Source organism: Rattus norvegicus, chromosome 8 (assembly GCF_036323735.1).
Source record: "Rattus norvegicus strain BN/NHsdMcwi chromosome 8, GRCr8, whole genome shotgun sequence".
Taxonomy (NCBI): domain Eukaryota; kingdom Metazoa; phylum Chordata; class Mammalia; order Rodentia; family Muridae; genus Rattus; species Rattus norvegicus.
The window spans coordinates 35,303,182-35,328,248 of NC_086026.1; the positions used below are offsets into that span (position 1 = coordinate 35,303,182).

Genomic DNA, 25,067 nt, shown 5'->3' on the forward strand with positions numbered 1-25,067 from the left:
CCCAATTATAATATAAATGAAAAATTAGATTGAAAAATACACAAAGAATACCCCCTGGGACCCTGTGTTGTATGTCTGCATTTGGGTATAGAGTGTACAGATCACACCAAGGGACGCGTATTTCCATAGACATTTGTTTGCCCTATGGATGTTCTTTTGATGCCACATTGAGGAGCATTGCAGGCATTTAAAAAATCACAAATAGTTATCAGTCACCTGTTGGGTGCCGGGTGGCCTGTGGGAAGTGATGTCACATGGCACAAAGAGCACCAGTGTTGTCCTCATCCACGTCCTAGTTACAGCCCAGCAAAGGAAGCTTTAAAGCCGTGGTCCTCAACCTCTGGGTCATGACCCCCACACAGGGTCACATGTCAGATTTCCTGCTTATCAGATATTTAAAGCTGTGATTCCTAACAGTGGCCAAATTAACTACAAAGTGCCAAAATAATTTTATGATTGGGGATTACCACATCCTGAGGAACTATATAAAAGGGTCGCAGCATTAGGACGGTTGGGAACCACGGCTTTAAATGCTAACGTTCAACTGTGCAGATTTGACAAATGATTCGAAGATCTTCAGCATTAACATTGCACTACGAGAGAATGTAGATCTAGAACAACAGGCCTGAACCAGAGCCTGAGTGGTATCTTCTAGGTCTCTACTCAGAGCAGCATACCAAGTGTGATTCCAGCAATAGCAGTAGAAATATGAAGGCATTTTCCAGTGAAGCCTCCTTTCCCCCAAATTCCTGTCATCAATGCTTCTAACATTAATATTTACAAAGTTATTAATACAGGACGAATGAACCAGGAGTCTGGCTTAAAAGACTCGTTCTCCATGTCCCCGGATATCTCAGATATCTTGCCGATTTCTCTGTATATGGGTGATTCTTGTTTTTAATTGGGACATGCTTTCCAGATAAGTATCTTGCTGCTCCCAAACTAGAGGAGTAAAGGCTCACGGCCTGACCCAGGCTCTGCTGGACATTTCTTCACACTCTGCCCCAGATCTGCCCAGCCCCCACAGCCCTCTCCTTTCCTTCCCATTGTTCCCATGGGTAAACCCCATGCTTCAGTCTATGGCACTGATCTGTCTTCACCTCTTTCCTTTGTCTTGTATTAGATGCAGCTTCATGAGGCAGGGAATTTGCCTCTTCGCTGTACTCTCAGCTGAAGAAAGTTGTCTTATATATAGTAGGTGATCGTTAAGTACCAGTTGAATGATGCCCTTTTTACATTTGCCTTCTCAGAGGCGAAATATAAAATAAAAGATGAGAATAAAGAAGATAAAAATGTTAAAGTTTGCAGATTTCGCATTTCAGGAAATGGAGTCTTTTGACAAAAATTTCTAGCCTTTCTTATAAATGAAGTTTTCAAGATAAAAGATCTGGTGCCTGCAGCCCCAACAGACTAGGCTGGTCTACCTGTCCCTGTCAGCATCTAACTCTATGAGTGATGATGCTAAAAAGCGCAAGAAGGGGTTTAATCAGGACCACGAAAAAGGATCAGATAAGAGGGTCCAATGATCTGAATGTGTCTTCAGGTGCTAGCCAGGGACTTATGCTTACACAGGGGAGTTGACTGAGGAACAAGGAGCATGCATAATTGAGGGACTACTGTCTCTGTGAGTGCTCTTTGTCTCAGTCTGCTTCTGCAAGGAGGTCTGAAGGAATGCTTACTGATTGGAGGGTCAGCCTGGTTCTCAGGAGGTGATTGCCGCTTCTCTAATGTTCAGCCTGGAAATTGGAGGTAATTGCTCTCATCCAGGAGGTAGGCTGTCCTGGGAGCCTTTGATATTCTTGGAACCTCAGGTAACTATAGTTTAAGGACAATGACCTGAGAAGTTCAAGAGCACTTGGGAATCTGGCACAGGAAGTTGTAAAAAGCTGATAATACCCAGTTCCTATTGTCTTTCTTCAGGCTTGAAGGGGGAAGATATTGGGTAGGTACCAATGGCCCCTCCACAGACAGCTTGATTGATAAGCATTCCTCTCTGCAGACATAAGCAGGTGATCAAAAGTAGAGGGGTCAGACCCAAAGCAAAGACAGAGGTGCCTGGCTTTCCACTTAAGATTTAGTCATCTTTTGGTCCGAGTGAGGAGTTGGTACTTTTAGCAAAAGCACTGTGTCTGCTCAGAATAGTGTCTGGTCTGGTTCTGTAAGGAAACAAAGTGGTTCTCAAGGGAGAGTTCTCAGAGCAGCAGTGGGAGAGCTTGCCAAAGGAAAATTCTCAGGTCTTGCCAGCCATCTTGATGGAAGTCAAAGGGAGCAGGCCTTACTGGACCGAGATTTCCCGTTTACCAACTCTGGAAACCCCTGTTTTCAACTGTAACTTTGGCCTCACCTCTGAAAACGAGAAACAATATAAAGAATACATTAAAAAAAAAAGAAAACAATTCTTGAGATCCCTTACTTTATACTCAGTCAAGTTGAAGAGTGATATTTATTTCTTTTCCTAAGTTCCCTTCTAGACACTTCTTTGGCTCACCCTGATTCTTATTTCTACCACTCTCCTCATACTACAGGTGGTCTAAGGGCACATAAAATATGGCACTAAATGACATTCTCTTCCTCTTAGATTATTTTACCATTTATGAAAAATGTAAGCATAGATTTTTGAAACTGTGATTTAGATACAGCCAGTCAAATGTATCCAGCCTCAGTCCTGAGATTCTCAAAGCTGCAAATCAGGAAGCCCATGACCAGCTGCCTAGGTCCGAGTCACTTTGACTGGCTTCTCGGTGCTTTGGGACTAATCCCTGACATTCTCTGTGCCTCAATTTCCTTATTTGTGAACTGTGGGTAATGCAGATGGTTTCGCAAAGGTCCGTATGTGGAATGGTTATCTTAATACATGATAAGTTCTCACAAGTACTCCCGGAGGAACAGCTGGCAAGTTCTACTTTTAAGGGCCATTTACAAATGAATTGTTATGAGTTCTCCTCCACCAAGGACTACTAGGTAGGGTTGGCATGGACTGTAAACATTTTACATGTCTAGGAGTTGTCAAGACACCAGAAAGTTATTGACCTGCCTCACCTTGACTGGTGGCTCTCTCTTATTTAACTTTAAACATGGCCCCCTCTGTGTTTCCTGTTAAAGAGGATCCAGCACATGACCTCCGAGAGGAGGGAAGGAGCACAGTTTAGAAGGTCACTTAAGCATACAGCTCTAATCCTTCCTGAGTTCTCTGACATACTATTCAGGGAACCTAGCAGAGGAGAGTCGTGTGGTGCTAGGGGGAAGCCAGAAGCCAGGAGCCAAGAGCCATCATGCAGAAGGCTGCTCTCCTCTGCCAACCCCACCAATCCACTGAGTTTCTCTGTTGTTTTAGGGTCAAAGAACTGCTTTCCCTGGCTTTCTCCAGATACTCTTTTTCTCTTTGTACTTCATATTCACTGATGAGACCCAGCTGAGGGGCAAGTAAAGCAAGCCTGGCTGCTCCCTGGGATCTATGTATCCAAGGGTCACCTGATCTTTCTATTTGGGTTATGTGCCTCCCTGAAAATGTGGGTTTTGATTGATAAATATCAAATCCCACTTCTCTGCTACAGTGCTGGTAATTTGCTGGTCCCATATGAAGACTATAATAGTTTTTGAGGAGATGGATTTTAATTTGTCTAATATTAAGCTAATTCCCAACATCTACTCTGTGTGAGAGAATACTTATGACTGGACTGTTTCTCTTCTGGCTATGCCCTGGTCACAATCACCCAGGAGACAGAACTTCCTCTCCTATCTCCATCACCTGGCGCTTACCAATAGCACCTTACCCTCGAGGAAGGGCCCCCCACAATAATCAAGCAGAAGAGGCTCACTCTCCCAGCAGGAGCAAATATGTAGCAACACCATGAGTCCTCTGCCCTTGAGACAGAGCGCAAGGAGATGGTTTTCAAAGAGGACAGTATGACTTGACATATGAAATCAGTATTTTTGAGTACAGTGAGTTAAACCAGATGTTTCTAGTGAAAGGAGAGTACGTCATTAATAATCATTGGATGAGCCCTGGTGTGATGTTAGCAATATACTTTGTCCAGATAGTGAGAAGCTGCCTGAAAGTAACATTGGATTAGAAACCCCACTGCAAGTCAGGTATTTTCCAATTCATTGCTTTAAAAGAAATTGAAAGAAGAACTAATTGAACTGTCAGTTGCGAGATTATCAAAATAATTTTTGAGGCTATATTACTGTGCAGTTTTTGCCATATATCTTGGAAGGCATTCAAAGAATTTAGTGGCATTGTAATAGGAGATTTTTATTGCCATTTTTGTGCTTCTGTTAACAAGGTTGCTTTAAAAGCAAAAGTAGAAAAGAATTGATCCTAAATGTTATCTCATTATAGAAGTAAATGATTTCTTAATTTGTGGTATGAAAAAGCCAGCTTACCCATGAGATTAAGCTCTGTATTTACAATTCAAGTTAAGTTTTTGTGGTTAATTATTACTCAGAATGCGAAGCATATCTATAATGTTTTATCAATTTTACACTTGTGGTGGTAACTCATTTTAAAAGCAAATATTATTACTTAGAGTTTTATAGCCCAAGGACATAAATGAAATTTGAAATTCAATCTCTATATATTTGTGTTACAGATAAATATGATAGGTGATCAATAAAAGGTTTTCAAGCATAAAAATGCATCCTGCTGAGGACATATAAAAGGAGGATAATCTCAAGTTCAAAAAGGAACAATACACACTTGTGACTTTTAGAGAAGAGCTTGTCCATCAATTTTGAAGATAGACTATAATAATTATCAATCACTGAAGTGTTTAAATTCCACTCATACATAGGGACTCTTTCTTTCTCTCACATATATTTTCTAGGGATATTTTATTTTCAAGTGAATGAATTGTATTCTAATGTAAACTGTTTGAAGCTGGCAGTTTAACTAAATCAGTTTGTGGATACGCTGAAGGTTACAAAAGGTTACTTCACAGAGACTGGTCTCTTTGGAGCACTTAGGAGCTCATCTATCTCTTCAGCCTTCCTGGGTCACCTCTGTAGCCAACCCAGTGCTAGTCAGATGGTGGGAGAAGCCTTGCTGTTCTTACTTGAAAGTTGACAGGCTCTTCATTCTCTTACCAGAGCCAGGACAGCAGTTCTGCCTCCATGTTTACAGTGAGTGTGCTGCAATGGGTTGTGGGTATGCACGGGTTTGTCCCCTCAGACCACATTCATTCCTACAGCGCATTCTGGGTCCTTCCGTATCTATTTGTAGCTCCTGAGGCACTGTTGCCCGTGTTCTTCCCCAGCTGCAGACACATCTATCTCTCTCCTTTGGTAGGGGTTGATAAACCGCAGGACATAAGCAGTGACAAGCAATAGTCATTTGCATCCCAGCTTCTCATGTTGAGGGGGGCTCTCTGTGATTACAGGCTGCAGTCGTGGGGTGAGGAGAGGAGGAAGAGGGACACTGTTGAAAATCTTGCCTGCCCTGAAATCTTTAGAGGTAGCTGGGAGCTCTTGAGGAAGTCCTGGTTCTTTGCAGGCTTCGTGCAGCTTCGGGGCACAAGGAGATTATCAGCACCTGGGAGGTCTGAGGTAAATAAGTTCAAGTCTTGATTAACTACAAGTAAAGTATTTGCTCATGGATTATCTGTGACCTATTTGAAATACTGGTCTACTTTCTTTTCCCTGTGCCTCTGGGCCTTTGCTACCGCAATGTGGTAAATGTGCTCGAAAAATATAAACTAATTTTCATATAAACCTGAGGGTAAAGGAAGAGGAAAAGAAATATGCAGGCAAGATATTCACACAATATGCTTCTAAATCAAGGAGAAAAGACTTTGCATCACGATTTCTTCTGGATGATTCAAGCTTCTCCTGCCTTGTGTTCAGGAAGTTTCATTAATAATTGATTGCCTGTTTTTCAAGTATTGTTGCTGTTTCATTTTCTCCTTGCCATATAAAAACACATGTATAATCTCTCTCTCTCTCTCTCTCTCTCTCTCTCTCTCTCTCTCTCTCTCTCTCCTTCTCCCCTCTCTCTTTCTCTCCCTCTTGCCTCTCTCTTCTTCCTTCCCTCTCTTCTCTCTTTTCCCTCTCCCCTCTTTTCTTCTCTCCTCTATTCCTCCTTGCCTCTTCATCATATCCCCAAATCCCTCACAGGTGTACCATAGATGACCGGGTCACCAGAGTAGCCTGGCTAAACCGCAGCACAATCCTCTACGCTGGGAATGACAAGTGGTCCATAGACCCTCGAGTGATCATCTTGGTCAACACGCCTACCCAGTACAGTATCATGATCCAGAATGTGGATGTTTATGACGAAGGTCCGTACACCTGCTCTGTGCAGACAGACAATCACCCCAAAACCTCCCGGGTCCACCTCATAGTGCAAGGTAAGTTACAGCTGGATCTGTGGCTCATGTTCCTTTTGGAAATGAATTGGAAACGTAATCTTGGTCTTTGTGTTTATGTATGAAGACACAAAAGTTACTTTCCTCTATTGAATCCAGGGGTTGAGAATTTCAAACCTTCTACAAGTTTTTTCAGTTTTTCTTTTCTCTAACACTTTGTTCTCACCAGGCAGGTTTTGTTCATGCACAGCTGAACTTCCTTAAGAAACTTAGCATTTGAAGCTGGTGAGAGATTCAAACATAGATAAATGCAGTATTAATCACGGAGGCCTTTATTTCTCTAAGGCTTGTTTCATTAAAAGGAAAGACTAATATTAATGTGAAACTGGCCATATGTGTTCTAAAATTGACACGGAGTTCTATTCTAGCCAATTAGGTCCTCTCTGGCATTCCTGATGTTTATTCTTCCTTACAGTCCCAGAGTGGAGTGGAGAGAAAGCTTATCAGAATATCTCCAGATCAGAAATAAATTCATATGGTTTAAAGGAGCAGACAGAGGACTTCGCATCATTGTCCATTCTTCTAAAAATCTGACTCAGTTTATCCAATGCCAGATACAATATGTTTAGTTAAAAAGATCCACAGAGCTGTTATTTGAAGACCATGTAAGGCAAGGGAAGCAATCAAAATAAACTTATTTTGAACTATCCCAATCACCACCACTGCTTAAAGCATTATGTTATTATAGTAAGAGTCAACTTTCAAACAGAATTCCATCACCTAATGTCACATCCTTTCTACAACATGTGGGAAGCTAAGGTTAAGCTCTCTCAAAGTATTCAGTTTATGCTTGAGAGACATCTACTGGGCTCTCAGGAAGGGGCTCTGTATATGATTTAGTCATTATCAACCTCAGTTTATCTGATTTGGTCTTCCTTAGACTCAACAGCTTTTTTTTTATACGTTTAGATTATGAAAAGTATACACCATCCTTCAATGGTCAGGATGATTTTTGAAAAATAAGATGTGACTCATAACTTATTTCAGTTGATTATTTATATACTGCAGTAAATGGGACTTAACATCTCTTTCACACTTAATAGTTTAAACCATTTTGCATGCTTCCTCTTTTTTTGGACAGAGTAACCATTACCATCTTGGCAAACATGTCTGTGAACACAATTTTCAATGGATGTGTTATTCGGCCAGAGATATGCCATTTATAACTTGTCTTCCTCAAGAGCTATTCCAAGAGACACACAGCACTAAAGTTTGGCTTCTATGCAATCTATTAGTTCTTATTTCTACCCTACATGATTTTAGAGATTCAAAGATGTCTGCCACAGAATGGGCATCTACAGATGTTGCCGTTTTCAGCATAAGTATCCCATCCAGAGGGTAAGAGATTGGGTCAGGATCACTGCTTGGAGACTCAATCTTGCTTGTTGTCTGGGAATAAAGGCACAGACATGTTCCTTCTCAAAGGAGAGTGGAGGCACTGGGTGAGGTTAGTGATCAAAGATGGGTTGGAATGTCCTAATATCTGCTTGCTACTTGGGCTTGAGTCTTTCTAAGAACTGTGATCCTCAGCCTTGAAGGTGGTACCACCATGGGCCTCAAAGCATAGTTGTTTTCACATCCAGAGGATAGGGTGCTTAAATGGAAAATTATAAATAAAATAAATGTCATGTACTGAACAAAACCTGAGTCATCAACAGAATGAGACAAACATATAAGCATGTGGGTGCTGAGACAGGCCATACGGGGCTCAGAGAGAGTAGAGTCAGGATGATGCCTCTGTGTGCACTTTGGGTAGTACCTGGTGTATGGTGTGGAAACTTATAACGTCACCTGCGACATTGCAATCACTCAAGGAGAGTCTGAGAGGTGGGGCACATGGGCAGTAGCTTCTCCTGTCTTAGAAGTCAGCTCCTCCCACTCATTATAGCCAATGTCCAGCCCCTCTGTAACTCTGGCCTCCTAGGAGCTTTTAGAATACAAAGGCAAGCCAGTGGGTGGCTGGAGGAAGAAGGGTGTTCTGCCACTAGAACATTCCACACATGGGACTTTTCATTAAAGAAGAGGCCAGGAGCAGGAGCTGGGCAAGGGCATTCCTGCTGGTCCTGGTGAGCAGTGTAGAATCCTCAGGGGGCAGATGCAGCCACCCTGTTGCTCTTCCTACTCAGTGAGAAAGAAGCCAAGGTCTGCTCTCTTCCCAGCAGCTATCGGCTTTTGTCCAGTCTATAGATTAATTTTTCAGACTTGGTGTTAGTTCAGGTTAGATAAAGATAATGAAAGTTTCCTAATCCTCTTAAAGAAGATTTATCTGACTGAGTAGAAAGCTTTTGGAATACAATAAGGCATGTATAAAACTGAGGCCTAATCTTGCCCTTAATTTCAAACTGCTGATGGGTATTGATTTTGCAATAAGAAAAACTGAAAAATTTCCGAGCTGCAACTTGTCTGTTTTTTTTAAAAGAAAGGATTTATTTATCTCCTATTTGACAATATTAATATCTCATTACTGGTACAAATTGGGTGCCATTAACAGAAGGGAGACCATCCATGGAGCTTCCAGCTTTGTTTTGTTGTTTTGCTATGTCCAGGCATGAGAGATGGTCTGCCATGGTTCTTGATGCCTCGTAGACTACTGTAAAGGGCACCTTTCACCACGTGTCAGATGGCACTGTTTCCTTAGTCTACCTGTTTATCAGCCACCTTCATTAAAATTCACCATTGTTCCCTCAGGTACTTCTTGGCCACTGAGGAGTTCATTTTATGTCACCACATAAGCCTGTGTAATAATGTCATTCAGACCACATAAGTAAGTGGGAAAGAAACCTAGAGCTGTGGCAAATTGTGACTATGGGTCAGGTTAATCACAGGAGGAAAATTCCCTTAGTGACCCTGTCAAAGATGTACTGCAGTAGGGACAGGATTGGGGGTCAGGCATGGGGGTAGGAAACATGTTGTAGAAGGACAAGAGAAGCTACAAGTTGCTTCCAGCATCCAAAGCAGTGTCACAAGCATGGACTGTGTATTATCCTGGAGAAATGCTGATCGCACCTAAGAGATATTGTCTAAGGGCAATGGTGAGAACTGATGCTTAATGCTTTGAATGAGGAAGAGATAAATGAGAGTATATTTATGAATTTGGGGAAATGATCATGGCCTTGAAGTAACCACAGAGATAAAATTCTATGACCATCTGGAAGAACAGCATCATATATATGTGACAAAATGAAGGTGCTGCTGCAGCTTAATACCAGTGTTTGAGAGTCTGTCAGGTCAGGGTTTACTAGCTTGACAGAGGTCGAGCTGCTAAGTCTAACTATTTCTAGAGAACAAGAATCATGACTTATTTATCTGGAGCCCCAGCCATTAGCGGGCAGAGGCACTGCACATACTCGGGGATGTTTATCTGTGAGGTGAACCAGCAACTGTACCAGCATGTGAAGGAGGCATTCTGAAACCTCTCCAAGCAGACAGGGGGTGCAGGGGTGAGCCAGCCATTGTTTGATGAGTTCGAGTGAATAGTCATAGAGAAAATTATCAGCAGGGGAGAAGGCTAGAACATGCTAAGCTAAGAGATGTACCATACCAGGGTTGCCTCAGATTCTACACATTTATTTAGTACTCTTCAAAGTTGCACACAATCTCTATTGTGTTTGACCTTTGCAACAAACTCTGGGAAGTTGCAGTACATTGGCTGTTATATCAATTTGTAAGTTAAGGAACTATAGCTCGGGAAGGTGGGAACCGGCCGTGGTCCCCAAGGGACAAGAGTAGAGACTGGCCTTGAACCACAACCACATTGATACAGGGAAATTTGGGGTTATAGCTCTTGGGGTTATAAGTCTCATTTTTTAAAAAAAAAATCAGGCATGGACTCAAATGGAGGCTAATAACAATGATTATTAAAATTTAAAGGAGATAAATCCCCAGAACAGGAAGGCTTCATAACTCAGAGACTATCCTGAGGAGAGAAGGGAAAAGTCATGGTTGAAACTGACTTAGAGGTCAGACATATGGCGAACTGGCTACAAAATGGCAGGTTTCAAGGACTGAGGGAAAGGGAGCAAAGGAGCCTAAAATGGTGTCCATTGTTAAGGAAGCGTGTCTAGACAAGAGGCAGAAGAAAAGAAAAGGGAAGCCGCGTGGCTGTGGACTGTAAGTTACTGTACTAGAAGTAGAATTCTAGGGATGGGAAAATTACAGGACCTTATTAAAAAGCTAATTATTCTTCTTATCCTTTTAGTAAGACTGAGGTGAAACTGTTCTTGGGATTGGCCTTTGGATCTGTGATTGACACGACCACTAGAATGTTGGGAGTCTACGCAGAGTTTCTGTTCTCTAGACCTGAGGTTTTCCCTCCACGGGCCTTTGCTGTCTTAGTAATAGGATGACTGCATGATCAGCGTCTCGGCTTCTTTCAGTGCCTCTCTACTGCCAATCACACTTGCTTACTTCTCTGCTCTAGAGTCATGAAAAATGCCTCCGTTTTTTTTTTTCTTGTGTACTATTTTTGTTTTGTTTCCTTCTTGCTGCCAATATTGAATTGTACCATCAGGAATTAAGGACAAAGCCCCAAAAAGAAAATGAGCTGTGAGGGAGAGCCTCCGAAGCTGCCATAAATGGTACAAAGAAGCTGGGAGAGAGGCAGAAAAAAGATAATTAATTTTCTAGTAGCTCATCCCTCCAGGGGTACACATTTTAAATGTTACCATTTTATCCTATGTAAGTACTGAAAACCCTTTCTCCTTTGGGGATCCAAGATCTAATTGTCATCCTAATTTTCATTAACTCTCCATGTTTGGAAACCTCACCAGATCTATGAGTACTGGTGGTTTGGGGTGTTGTTTCTTAGAAATGGATACAGACAGGAAATGGTGTCTATCCTTGCTTAAGGAGTGTTGAATTCTCAGTCTATTCTCGGGGCTGGCTTAGAAATCCATGGCCTGTAAGGTATTTCTCTTCATGGACAAATGTTTGTTGTAAAACCTAGATTTATTCAGAGGCTTAGAAATGATTAATCCTAGGATAAAATAGGCTCAACATGCTATGCATGCACAAGAACATGAGATCGAATCCCAGCAGCTACATAAAAATGTATGCATGTATTCCTAGCACTGGAGAGGACAAGGGGGATCCCTGGAGCTTAATGGCCAGTCCTTGCTGAGTCAGCACATTCCAGATTCAGTGAGATTTCCTGTCGCAAAAGATGAAGAAGAGAAAATTGAGGAAGATACTGAGGCCTCCATACACATGCATCCATGAATACATGTGCATGAACATGCATCCAATCCCACAGTCCCCTACACATACACACAGACACACATACATGAAACAGAAATCGAGACAGAGGAATACAAACACTATTAAAGTCATACATAGAGGACTTCACAAAAGGCTTCTGTAATTTCTATATATATACAAATGGCTTTGGGTGTTTTAACATGTTTCCTGTTCTTTGGAGATTAGCTGTTATCTGAAAGGAAATCTAGTTTTCTGCCCACCCCACTCTTATTGGGCCCCTGTTACCTCTGGCATTGGCTACATCATGCAGTAACCATGTCTCAATTGATTGTTACATCTACTTGACAAACTGTGCATCATCTTCCTATCTTACAAATAAAGAAACCGAGGCTTAGATTGAAACTGCACTAGATGATAGAGCTAGTAAGTGTTTTAAATTCCCTTCACTGCATTTATTCATCTGGGTTAAGCTCTTGGCACTGGAGAGAAAGCTATCAAAATACAAATAGTCAACAAGGCACTTTGCATGCATTATCTCCTTTGATTATTCTTTACAAAATCCCTGGAAGACAGAGCAGAAAGTCACCACTCTATAAAGCAAGAAATTGAGATTCAGGGAGTCAGGAGTGATTTGAATGAATTAGGCTGGCTGGGAAGTGGCCAAGCACCTCTTAATGAAGGTATTTTCTGCTATGTATCCCCCAGAATCGTGTCCCTCTGCCACACTGCTAATGCAGGAGTTAAGTGAACGGGCAGGAGAATGGTGCCCTTTGTGAGGAAAACAAGTTCTAAGGGTGCTAGAGAGACAGGCAAATGCCCAAGAGAAATTTCTGAGTTGGGAGCTACAAGCACCTGGGAGGAGGGTTTCCAGCAGGGTGATGCAGACAGAGCCACATGGTGCAAAAGATTTTTCAGAGACTAAACCACTTCCAACTCTTCTTTGTACCCAACCATTTTTTCCCGTGATTTCTTCCTCTCCTCCCAAATATTACAAAGTCATTTGAATTAACGTGTATAATTATGAGCTTAAAGAAAAGCAAGCAGTCAACCTGAAATACATTTAATTTATTCAGCCTCTATTTTAAATTATAATCACACTTGTTCCTCACAGAAGCAAAGTGGAAACGTGGAAAAGAACAAGCCCGGGCAGGAGAAAACTTAACTCCCCAGCCTCAACTTGGCTCTCGAGTCTTTAGGACATTGCCTTCCAGGTTTCTTATCCTGGGATGAACAGCATGCAGTAAAACTGATTTTCTCTGTGCAGCACGCACACTTTAATCCTCTCTGTAGGGGCTGGTGAGATGGCTCGGTGGGTAAAAGCGCCCGCTGCCAGGTGTGATGACCCTACATGTTGCAGGGAGAGAATTGATTTCTCACAAATTGTCCTTCATGGTCCACACTAATGTGCATTGGTCTACCCCATACACAAGTATACACAGACACACAAACACAAACAAAGCAATTAATAAAATCTTCTATGCATATATGTACATGGATCTCTTTCTCTCCCTTACTTTCATCCTTCCCCCCTTTTCTCTCCCTTCCTCTTTCTATGTGCTCATGTATTTCCTTCTGACACAAGGTTCTGAGCAAGAAACTGTAAGCGGCATCTGTGTATCTGTGTCCATGAATCACACAAGGTAAAGGATTCCTACTAAGAAGTGATGTAAGATTTTCTCTGGGCTTCATTTCCCTGGTTTTGACCTGGAGGTGGGCTCAACAGCTCCTTTGTGATGATTCTATCTTATGATTTTTCAGTATAATTTCTCAAAGAAAGAGTTTGTTCTAATTGGGATTGTCTCTCTTCTCATTTTACCCACTGATGGGGCAATCAGAAAGTTTGCTCACAAGCCTTTACTAATTTATGGCTTATTTGAACTCAGAATTTAGGAATCCCTTGATAGCATCATTAATGGCGAGTTTGAGTATTGTCCAACTTTTCCATTGGAAAAGGTATGTAAAAAATCTTTCCTGACTCCTCTCTGAAAAATCACATAAAATTGTTTTATTCATGTATGTGTATGTATGTGACTTTGTATCTTCTATTTATCTACCATCTATCATCATCTATCATCTATTTATCATCTATCATACATTATCTATCATCTATATATCACTTCTATTGTTTTTCTTATATTTACTGCATATATACATATGTATACATATATGAGTGTGATTGAGTGTGTGTGTGTGTGTGTGTGTGTGTGTGTGTGTGTAGGTACACATGTGCCATGGTACGCATGTGGTATCAGGGAACTGCTTGCAGGATCCATTGTGGTTCTTATGGATCAAATTCAATCATCAGTCCTCCTTACATGTACCTCGAACCACTAAGCCATCTCACTGGCCCTGTCTATCTTTTATTAAAGGATTAGAGTGACTTTGATGACAACTGAAGCCACAGAAGGAATTAGTGATGGTGTCATTATTGTTGTGAGACCTCCTGCATATGGCAAAGGAAGGTATCTTTGGAAACTTTCTTCACAGGAAGAGTAATGTTTCCTTGCCTGTGGCAAAATACTCAACATAATCAACTTAAGAAGTTGTTTATGGTTCAATGAAGTTCAGTGCATCATGGCCGAGAGGGCATATGGACACAGTGATGGGTTGACTAGTCACATTGCCTCTGCAGTCAAGGAAAAGACTAACACTAGAATACCAGTCTTCCCTGCCCCTCCATCCTTTTATCCAATTCTGGGCACATAACCCACAATGAGACTGAGTCTTCGCTCCTTGGTTAAATATATCTGTAAGCATACTCACAGACACACCCAAGGAAAGTGCCTTAGATGGTTCTATAATCCAGTCAACAGTAAGCATTAAAATCAACCATAAAGTGAATAAGTAAATTAATTAATGGAGAAAAAGAACAGACAGACAGATAGCTACCCTATGCATGCTTCTTCCATGCTTGACCTAGCAGTCTCCTCTAACCTGGGTTTTCAGAATGAAGTTCACACGTGTACACTGGGCAGCCTTCTTAATCGGATATCAGATGATGTTAGTCAGCTGCTGTCTGAATTTGATACCTCTGGAGCCAGAACTGAATGAATGTACCGAATCTCCCAAGTTCTGATTCCTTCCATTATATGACGTATACTCTGTAATGACACATCCAAAACTGAATTTATAGCAAAGATGGTTTCTTTATTTTTTTTCTGCTTAATATAGATTTTATTAGTAAATCCGCATTGTACATGCTAATGGGTTTCTTGGACGTATTTCCTTACAATTAGTTCTTTTTATTTTTTTATTAGATTTTCAGAAAGTTTTATTTTATTTTATTTTACTGGTTATTTTATTTATTTACATTTCAAATGTTATCCCCCCCACCTTAAACCTCCTCTCCCTTCCCTCATTCCTCCTGCTTCTATGAGGGTGCTCCCCCACCCACCTACCTACCCCTGCCTAAATGCCCTAGCATTCCCTTATTCTGGGGCATCGAACATTCACAGGACCAAGGACTTCCTCTCCTATTGATGCCAGACAAGGCCATCCCCTGCTACATATGCAGCTGGAGCCATGAGTCCCTCTATGTGTACTCTTTGGTTGGTGGTTTAGTCCCTGGGAGCTTTGGGGAGTCTGGTTGGTTGATATTGTTGTTCTTCCTGTGGGGTTGCTAACCCCTTCAGCTACTTCAGTCTTTCTCCTAACTTCTCCACTAGGATCCCCACGCTTAGTACAATGGTTGCTACTTACGTCAACATCTGCATTGGTCAGGCTCTGGCACAGCCTCTCAGGGGACAGCTATATCAGGCTCCTGTCAGCAAGTGCTTCTTGGTATCAACAATAACATCTGGGTTTGGAGTTTGCAGATAAGATGGTTCCCTAGGTGGGGCAGTCTCTGGGTGGCCTTTCCTTCATTCCCTGCTACATTCTTTGTCTCTGTATTTCCTGTTGAGAGGAGCAATTCTGGATTAATATTTTTGAGATGGGTGGGTGGCCCTATCCCTCAACCCAGGGCCATGCCTATCCACTGGATATGGTCTCTACAGATTTTCTCTCCCCTGTGTTGGAAACTGTTGAGTCCTGGGAAACTTTTTAGTCCCTGGCATCTGGAACTTTCTAGTGGCTACCCCCAGTTTCATATTCCCCACTGCTACATACCTTCTTTCAATTTCCTAACTGTCTAGTTTCCCGTGTCTCCTTCCAAACCTGCTCCTGCTTCCTTTCCTCTCCCCCTCTTCTGTCCCTCGCATATGACTCTCTCCCTCTACCCTCCTTGATTATTTTCTTCTCCCTTCTGAATAGGACTGAAGTATTCACACTTTGGTCTTCCTTGTTTTTGGATTTCATATGGTCTGTGTGTTGTATCATAGGTATTCTGAGTTTTAGATGCTGAAAAATCATTTGAAAAAAATACAACACCCCTTCTTATGAAAACTATTGGGACAATCAAGAATGGAAGTCGATACTTAAACATAATATAAGCAACATACAGTAAACCAATAGCCAACATCAAACTAAATGGAGAGAAACTTGAAGGAATCCCACTAGAATCAGGGACAAGGCTGTCCACTGTCCCCCTATCTATTCAATATAGTGCTTGAAGACACAGATGATCTCTTTCTTAATCAGAACCTTTCTCACAGTATTGTGGGGAAAATATGAAGCTTTGTTCTACTTCAGAACTACAACCTTAACACCTTTGCATTTGCACACATTCCCATTCAAAACTCTCTCTCTCTCACAGTGTTGCCAAGGTTTGTGTCTATTTTTCCTGTGACCTCTGAAACTCTGTGCAGCCGTCTAGTGCATATGGAGGTCAACTTCCATGCAGAGGCAAAATGGGAACCACTTGATCCTTTTGCAGCAGTTGTCCTTGATTCAAGGTAGGAATATGAAGAGTTGATATATTCCAAGGTAAATGGGACTCAAACAGAATTTGACACAGGATGAATTCCTTGCAAGTGCCAAAGGTGGTTGATGTGTCTGCCAAAAGGACACCCCCCTGTCTTCCATTGCAGTCCAGGCTTGGGAAACATGTGGGCTTGTTTTGGATCGAAGCACAGTTCTGACATGATCCAGGAAGGTGCTGCCAGTCTTGGCATCTGCTTTGGAGATGTGTACAGAAGCAGAAGCCAGGAAAAGAAGTGGCAGGGTCTGGGTCTGTCGTCTGCCTTGTTTACAGTAGAATTAAATAAACTGAGATCCATATAAAGCCGGCTCGTAGCATCATTGCTGATCTGGAGATAGAGGAAAAAATGAAATGTCTGTTGTACTGTCCTCAGTTGTGGGAATGGACTCAGCTTATGTCCTCAGAAGCTAGTCAGCCAACAGGTCCAGTAAACGCAAAGGTCTTTTCTCACACATCCTGGTACTGTGAGCAGAAGAGCTAGTGTAGTTACTTGAAGGGGGAATTAGCAATATCACCAAGTATTTTCATCTCTTTCAGTTTATCATATCCTATTACCCTAACATAGCAACACTTCAAACTTCACCCTCTAGGAGTATTACTCATGGTTTGGCATCAGGGGAAATTTAGTATAGAGAATTAAATTACTCTATAAGAGAGCAAGTGAATTCATACTTGGAGTCTCTTACTTGAATCCCTTAACATAGTTTTGAGCATCTAGTTAACATGTGTCAAGTTCAAGCGCAATAACAGTAGTAACTACCCATTGTGCTTGATCCATTTTGGCTTTCAAAAAATACCCCAAACCATTGGCTATTATTTCTCTAGGAAGAATCTCTTCTATTGATGGAGAAGTTGAAGAGAAATAAAAGTAAAGGATTATTATAAGGCAACTATTACATGAGTCTTTCCTAGTAATCATAACCTTGACCAATGTTCATTGAGTGGTATAGCACTCCTTTGATCTAACTCTATTTTTCATTTAACCTCAAAAGATCATAATATAATACTTTCTCTAATTTTTGAATGGCAAAACAGGATTAGAAATGCCAGGGAAATTGTCCTGGCCCACTAGTTCCTAAGTCCAAGGCTGGGATTTTGTTCAGTCCAGTCTATAATGATAGCTCATTCCTCATACATTTAGAAGGCATTCTTCTGCTTTCCATGTTTTGTCACACCAAGTGTGCCTGGCCTGCCTGGTTGTGGGCACAGAATGTACTCTCCTTGAAGTTTCCTCAAGGACTCTTCAGCCAACCTTCCTGCAGACAAGATCTGTCTTTGCTAAGATGTCCCTTCCCTTTCCATTTTTCATCATCTCAGTAATTATAACTTTTTTCTGAAAGGCTCAGACTGACCCATATCTCCATTCCTTGCTTATAGTGTCTTCTTTAACTCCACTCTCTCATTCCCTTAGCTGGAGCATCTCAACATGTTCCTCACTGAACTTGACTCCTCATTCCAAAACCTCTTCTTTCCTCTAGATTCACAACCCTATTTGAAGACATGACATCTTCATGCAAGTGTTTCCCTTAAGTTTTAGTTCTTCCCTTTCATGTCTTTTCTCTCTCTTCTTTTCTGTTCCCACAAGAATGACTCTAATGACGAATCTTATTCTCGTTCTCCACTGGCTTGTCCCACCATGACACCGATGTTTCATGTCTTTCTCATTTTATGTTATTTGACAATGATGCATGTGCACAGAGTTTTAAAATATATTTTCATGTTTTTAATTGACACGCAGTAACTAGGCATTTTTATGGTGCATACTGTGACATTTTGGTGTGATGTAAACAGTGTGCGGTTATCAGCGCAGGGTAATTGGACCATCCATCACCTCAGACATTTATCATTTCTTTGTCCTAGAAAGAATCAGTGTTCTCCCTACTAGTTAGCTTGAAACATATGAATTGCTAATGATTTCCTTTTAATAATGACATTATCAAAACCTTTTCAACCACCATTGTGCATGCTCAGAATCCAGGGGCCACTATGGTTTTCATGTGAATTCCTCTTTCTACATTTTGCCATCCTACATATCACTATATTCACATTTGTCCCTACAGCCCATCATCTCTAGCAACCAACACTCATTCCATTCCTCCAACAAGTCTTGTTTTGATTGTTCTGTTTCTCTCTGGATATTCAAATTCTAAAGAAAGCTACAGTTTTCATAGACCCGTGTTGTAAAGAAAATGCCTGCATTCGTGTTCTTTAACACAAGAGATGGCAGCCACACGTGGCCAATAAGAAGCCCAAATACAGCTTATACAATTGAGGCTCTGACTTCTAAGTCATATTTTGTTTTAATTGAATTGATTTGATATAGCCAAGTGGGACTAGTGTCTTTCACACTGCACAGTACTATTATAGAGCTCCTAAGTCCCCAAGCCATAGATTGCTTTTGAAACTCTGGTTGCTAAACAATTGCCTGCACTGCCTTATGATACCTGTGCCTTTTTAATAGTTTCAGTTATCGATTGATCTAACTCTATTTTCCCTCTTCCTTATAATTTCTTTGAAAGCAAGAGCAAGAAGTACCTTCTTGATTTTTCACTACAGATACTGCTTAGGGATGACATCCAAAATTAGCATGACCAAATAAGTATCTCTCTTATTTTACATTTATATTTGATTTTAATCATCCATAACCATAATACCTAGATATCCAAACTATGTTCTAATTATCACTTTTTTGCAAGAGTGAGAAAAAGTATCAGTTATTCTTGAGAGTGAACAAGTGTGTCAAAGGAAAACTTTCCTGGAAAATACACTGGAGTTAAGTGAAGGCCACATTGGGAACAGCAGTGTGTCTGGATTTATTCCATTTGCTTTCTTGTCCTAGGATAGACTCTATGTACTACACTGAAGACATCAACAATGTATTTTCTGGATAAATGAATTCTTTGTGAAACCTCTGGAAATAACCCATAATTTAGAGCTTCTGGGCAAACTGTGTCACTCAGTGATTTTCCTTTAGTGACATTGGAAATCACCCTCAAACAAGCTGCCCCCCAGCGGCTACCCTGGCAGGCAGACCTAGAAATCTACAAACCCAGCCTGCTGCAATGAATTTACTGGGTGGATTATGTGCTCTGATTGGCCAGCTAGCAGACATTAATGGCCAGTTAGCAAGTGTGTTCAGGTCAATTAATTTATATTTGTATTTTGCAAACTAAAAGTTGCCCTGTTAGATTATTGATTCTTTGTCCCTGTGTTCAATTTGTTTTTAATTGCACCATTGCTGGGCCAAACCCTCCCTCCTGGCAAGCTAGCAATAAATCTGCCGCCATCTCAACAATCAACAATAAACGTGTCTCTTCATGTCATTATTAATATGTCTCTTGGATTGGTTCATTACCACGGTTAACAGTTTATAAGAGGCAAGTGGCACACTGCCAGGAAGAGTCCTTCTCCCAGGGGCTATTTTGTCATGTTGGGATTGATGCTCTCAGGCCTGCATGTGTCTGAGAACAGGGGTCTGGGATTTAATTTAATATAGCTGGAATTTGAGCTCCCTAATCCTCTTTTTATCATAAACAGCTTTAGAAGATATTGTTGAAATACAGATTTACTCACTGTCTCACTCAATTCTTCTTTTCTTTTTTCAATTCTTTCTCCTTTTTATTTCATTAATTTATCCTGAATCTTTGTTTAGCTAGAACTCACGCTGTCAAAAATAATATGACAGCTACTTGGGCAATGGACCATCCCTGGGTAAGTGAACCATACATCCTCTGGGTGTTCAGGTTTCACTATGGGATATTTGGTAGTTGATGGCAGAAGGGAGTTCCCTGGGTTTGGTGTATAAATGGCTGTTGACAAAACTGCAGAAATACTGCACTCAGAGTGGCACCTAAAAATTGAGGTCAATAAGAAAAAAGAATAATTTCTAAAGAAGATTACAATAGAAGAGGTACTCATTAATTTGAGAATTATGGTTGGCTCTTTTAAATATTAGTTTTTAGGGCAATGCACAGATGATAAGTGAATTTATAGTTTGGTATAAAAGGTATTTCTTAACCCAGGAATGTCAAAAGATGAATCCAAATGAACTATCCATTTTCCCAAAGCTCTGTGAACTGAAATCTGATCACAGATGTGAACTTACACTTTTTCCAAAACACATATCACACAGGACAGAATGTTAACAATTAATCTAATAATCTAAGTTGTAGATAAATGACTTGAATTATTATTTGCAACATGAACACATTTCCTGGCACATAGCTCTCCAACGCAAATCAAACTTAGCTTAGTGAACTGAGAGTGGCAGGGTGAACTTGATATTTATGATGGTCACTATTAATTACCATGTTTGCAAGATTTAGAATCGCAAAGAAGACAAGCCTCTGTGATAATTACCAGTGAGTAGTTATCTAGATTAGGTTACCCTCTAGCCTTGTGACAGAGTCTTTGGTTTGGGTTAATTGATACAGAAAGACCCAAACTCAAAGCAATTGTCAACATTTCCTGGGCATGGGTCCTAGACCATATAAAGAAGAGAAAACTCACTGTGCAGTGGTGTTCATTTCTCTCTCCTTAAGTGTGGATGCAACATGGTGTGGTGCTTCAAGCTCTTATTGCTGTGACTCTGCCATCATGATAGGTCATGACCTCAATCCTAGAGCTAAAACAAATACTTTCTTTCTTACATTGCTTTTGTTGGGGGTATCCCATCCCAGCAACAAGGAAAATAACAAGATAATGCAAGGCTACTCTTCTGAGAAGACTCTAAGTGTCCTAGGACTGTGGATAAAGGGGTTGGGAGGGATTGTCTTGGGAGACATAGAAGACACCAAAGGCAGGAGATGAAAGAATAACTTGAATTTGTCTTCGAAGACAGTTTTCGATGGAAGACACAGCGGAAGGTAAGGGAAGCCAGGGGATGGGGAAAATGCCTGGGAGAAAGCAAGAAATGGGGTTTCAACCAATGGCAGGCTGCTCCGAGTTAACCATTGGACGGGTCAGGAATGCTTTCCACTTACGCAGAGATGAAGCTGGCTATTTAGTACCAAATGAGAAATAATTATCAAGTCTATATCAAAGGCTTTGCTTTCCTCGGGAAACTTTGTCACGTGATAGCATCACTGGGACACACTAAGGAAGAAGAAACTTCAAGCATTCTGGATGGGTTCACTCTTATATTCTGAAATGCATCTCTTTGGTCTCTTTGGTATGAATTTCTACCCCTATCATCACACCCAAAATACAATGACAGGGGTACAAAAAGAAAAGAAAACTTCACTCCAGTTTTTAAAAGAAAAAAAAAACAGTAAAACTCTGGCTACTACATATAACATCTCTGAGTGCCCACTTTCAACACCCCATGAGTACAAGTATTAAGTGACAAGCCCTGAGCTCTGGCCACGCAGATCCAAAGTACCAACAGCTGTTACAGAATCAGAGAAGGCAAAATAGCTACTCAAGGACTAAAGCTCCCTGGTCCTTAGCTCAGCAACGGCAGGGTGGAAAGTAAGGGGACAGAAAAATCAAAGTTCCTTTTTTTAAAAAAAATTATCACACATCGAGGTAAAATGTCCCAACAGCAGGAAAGAAAGTGGAAAACATACCAAATCAATCACCTTAAAAATAAGGCTTAAAACCTTTCAGTGCATAAGATGTAGGGGGAGGGAATAATGGGCCCAACAGCTGGAAAATGTTTTATTAAACTACATGCTGGCTGCCACAGCACACACAAGAAAATGCAATTAAGGTCGGGCCATTAAAAAGATGCCCAAGGATAGCTCCGAGAAAGACCAGGGGGCAATCAGCAGGTGCCCAGACAGCTTTCAAAGGAAACTCACTTTGAAAAAGTACCAAGCAGAAGGTAGATTCACCTCAGACTTTGCAGACTTTTACTGAGTGCTTGTAGCCTCCTTGCCCTCAGAGGAGAAGATGGCTGCTGTGGGCAGATGAAGAGTCCAAAGAGAGAAAGTGAATCTGAATGTGAGCAGGTGTTGACTGTGGTCAGAAATCTGGTTTTGTCTTCATTTCAGCTGCAGTGTTTCTGAAGGCTTCTTTTGCCCTTTAGGAACATACATATTCAGGTAATAGTGATATGTCAAATGCAAAGTCACTTGAACATTACTCTAGACAGCTTTCTGAATAAGGTAGACCAGATGCCTCAGAGATTATGGCCTACCTTAGCCTTTCTACCATATGCTATCTGAACCCTGCCAGCTGACATGAGCTCAGGAGAGTGTATAAGCCAACTGTCCCATGAGAAGGGCCAGATTGTGCTGGACCCATGCCTTAGGGAGCAGCTGGCTTTCTCACTATGATCCACAGGAGCCGGAGGGCCCAGTAGGAACACACTGCTCTTCTCTGCGTCTTTGCCAGGGACACAAGTTCTCAGCTGCTCACCAGAATCACGGGGTGATGGTGGCATGATGGCATGCTAGACTTGGACCTTAATTGTTCCCACAGAGATCCAAGCCTCAAGGTTAGCGCTGAGATTGGATCAGTTCCCGAGATCAAGACTCTAGAACCTGATCCCTAATGTGAGGCTCATTGGCCCTATGCAGCACAGAGGAACAGTGACACTCCTCTTACTGTCTCTACTTTGTCTTTCCTTTCCTGACCAAAGGTATGCACTGTTCTTCTCACATATGTCCCCACTATTCTGTGCTGTGTCACCATAGGCACACAATCGTGAACATAGTGGTTAGGTCAGTGAAAGAAGGACCCAACTGAAGGCAAAATAAGTTTTCATTTATGCCTTGGTCACTTCAGGTATTTGATGTACTGACAGAAAACTGCCTAGCAGTCCTCTACCATCTCCCCCTTCTTCAGGGAGCCCTGCATTACTCATTCCTGCCAGCCCTGGTGCTGACCTTCCTCTGCCCTGAAGGAAACTCCCTAGTATCTAATTCTCCCTAACCATTGGGAGGCTCTATGACATCAACAATGTGTGGAAATAGCACTTGCTTTTGGGCTTGTCTAGCTTCAAACACTGTTGGGGATAGCCAGATACACCATGCTCTGGTCACTCTATCCATGTATTATATGATTTCCCTATCAAATTACAGGCACCATATAAAATAGGGCGAAGTAGATACCTCCCTGTGGATAGAAGGGTTTACCTCTATGCAGGGCACAGGATTAACCCTGATTAGCTGCTTAACAATACTAAATATGTCTGGTGTGTTATGAATACTCAGTATTTAATGATGAACGATGAAAATATTTGAAGTGAACTGAAACAAATTGACTTAAGCATATTTGAGCAAGCAAAAATAATCCATAAATCACATAATGTATAGATGATACTGTATGTAGTGTATGGCTGTTGGGGCTGAATATTTAATTGATTCATAATGATTGTTCTTATTTATGGAGTACAGTGCTTATTTTAATACATGTGCATATTGTAGAACATAAAATCAAAGTAATTCCCATGTCTGTCACCTCATGCAGCTACCATCTGTTGGTGGCAACATTTAAAACCATCCTTTCTGGTGATTTTGAAATATACAATACATTATTGTTAATTATAGCTACTGTATCACGGCACAATACCAGAACTTATTGTTCCTATGTAATTGTGACATTATATTCTTTGACTAGCCTCTCCCCAGAGTCCTCTCCTCTTGCAGACATTTTGATAACCATTATGCTATTAAGTACTCCTATAAGGTTAACTCTCAGTTTTATATATTGGGGTGGGGGTGCACTATCTGTCTTTCTGTGTCTCACTTATTTCACACATATGACTCCTGATTCAGGGGGAGTAGAGACACTCTTTTGTTGATTACTGGGCTTGTAATGCTTTCTTCTCCCAACTGTGACACCCACTGGGACTTGACATAATACCCTTTCTACTCACTACCTTTGTTTAGAGACCTCCTGCTAATAGTACACCTGTAACACTTAGATACTGTTGTGTATCTTGCCATGGTCCTTAGAGGTCTATGGGATATGAGATCAACTCTGACAGTGAGTCCAAATCTTCTGAGGCACAGAAGAAACATCAGCTGCAAAGTGCCCACTGTAGCTGTACAAAGCCTGGTTTTATAGACTCCAGTGATTTAGAAAGGGGAAACAATTTCTGGGTGTAATACAATTTGGAACATGCTCCTGTTTTTCTCAAAAGCTATTGCCTCGCAGTGATTTTCTGTCTGTGGTGAGTGAATGGTCCCTAGGCTATAGCTCCTGTGGAGAAAAGTGATGGCGAGTTACCCCAGCAGGTTTTGTATCTCAGTTCAGACTTGCTTAGTCACTTGTGCTGACACCTACCTCTCCTTGCTGTGACTACTGTGAAGTTACCTGACTCTGCTCTCTACTGCAGTGTCTTAATCCTGCTTTCTCTAAATGGGCAGTGCTTTTGCTCTTCAACAGGAAAGGGCTCTTTGGAAGGCCTGAGGGCCAGGCCAACTCTGCCAGGACATTTGCATATATTTGCATAGAGTTGGCTTGCAAGCAAAGTGATTATGCACAGTTCTGCTCTCCACAGTAGAGAGATTGCTTGGATTCAGGAGCAAATTTAAGTTCTCAGAACACAGCTAGGTAATGATTGCTTTTTTTTTTCCAAGAAGAATGCAGGACTGTGATTTATAGTGAGCACCAAGGGGCCCAGGTGTCAGAGGGATGACTCCAAGAGCAGGCGTCATCCAGCTGGGCTCTTGCCTTGCTGGCTCCTGCTCCTCCTGAGTGTC

General features: G+C 41.4%; 1 protein-coding gene across 7 annotated transcripts in view; it reads left to right on the forward strand.

The window, feature by feature from the left end:
- The window catches only part of Opcml (opioid binding protein/cell adhesion molecule-like), a 1,111,269-nt gene that overhangs the window by 851,553 nt on the left and 234,649 nt on the right, over window positions 1-25,067 (forward strand). For all 7 annotated transcript variants that reach the window (XM_063264778.1, XM_063264779.1, XM_063264780.1 and 4 more), the window contains one exon: window positions 6,112-6,344. In XM_063264778.1, coding sequence (XP_063120848.1) covers window positions 6,112-6,344 — 233 coding nt within the window. The remainder of the gene's footprint in view (window positions 1-6,111; window positions 6,345-25,067) is intronic.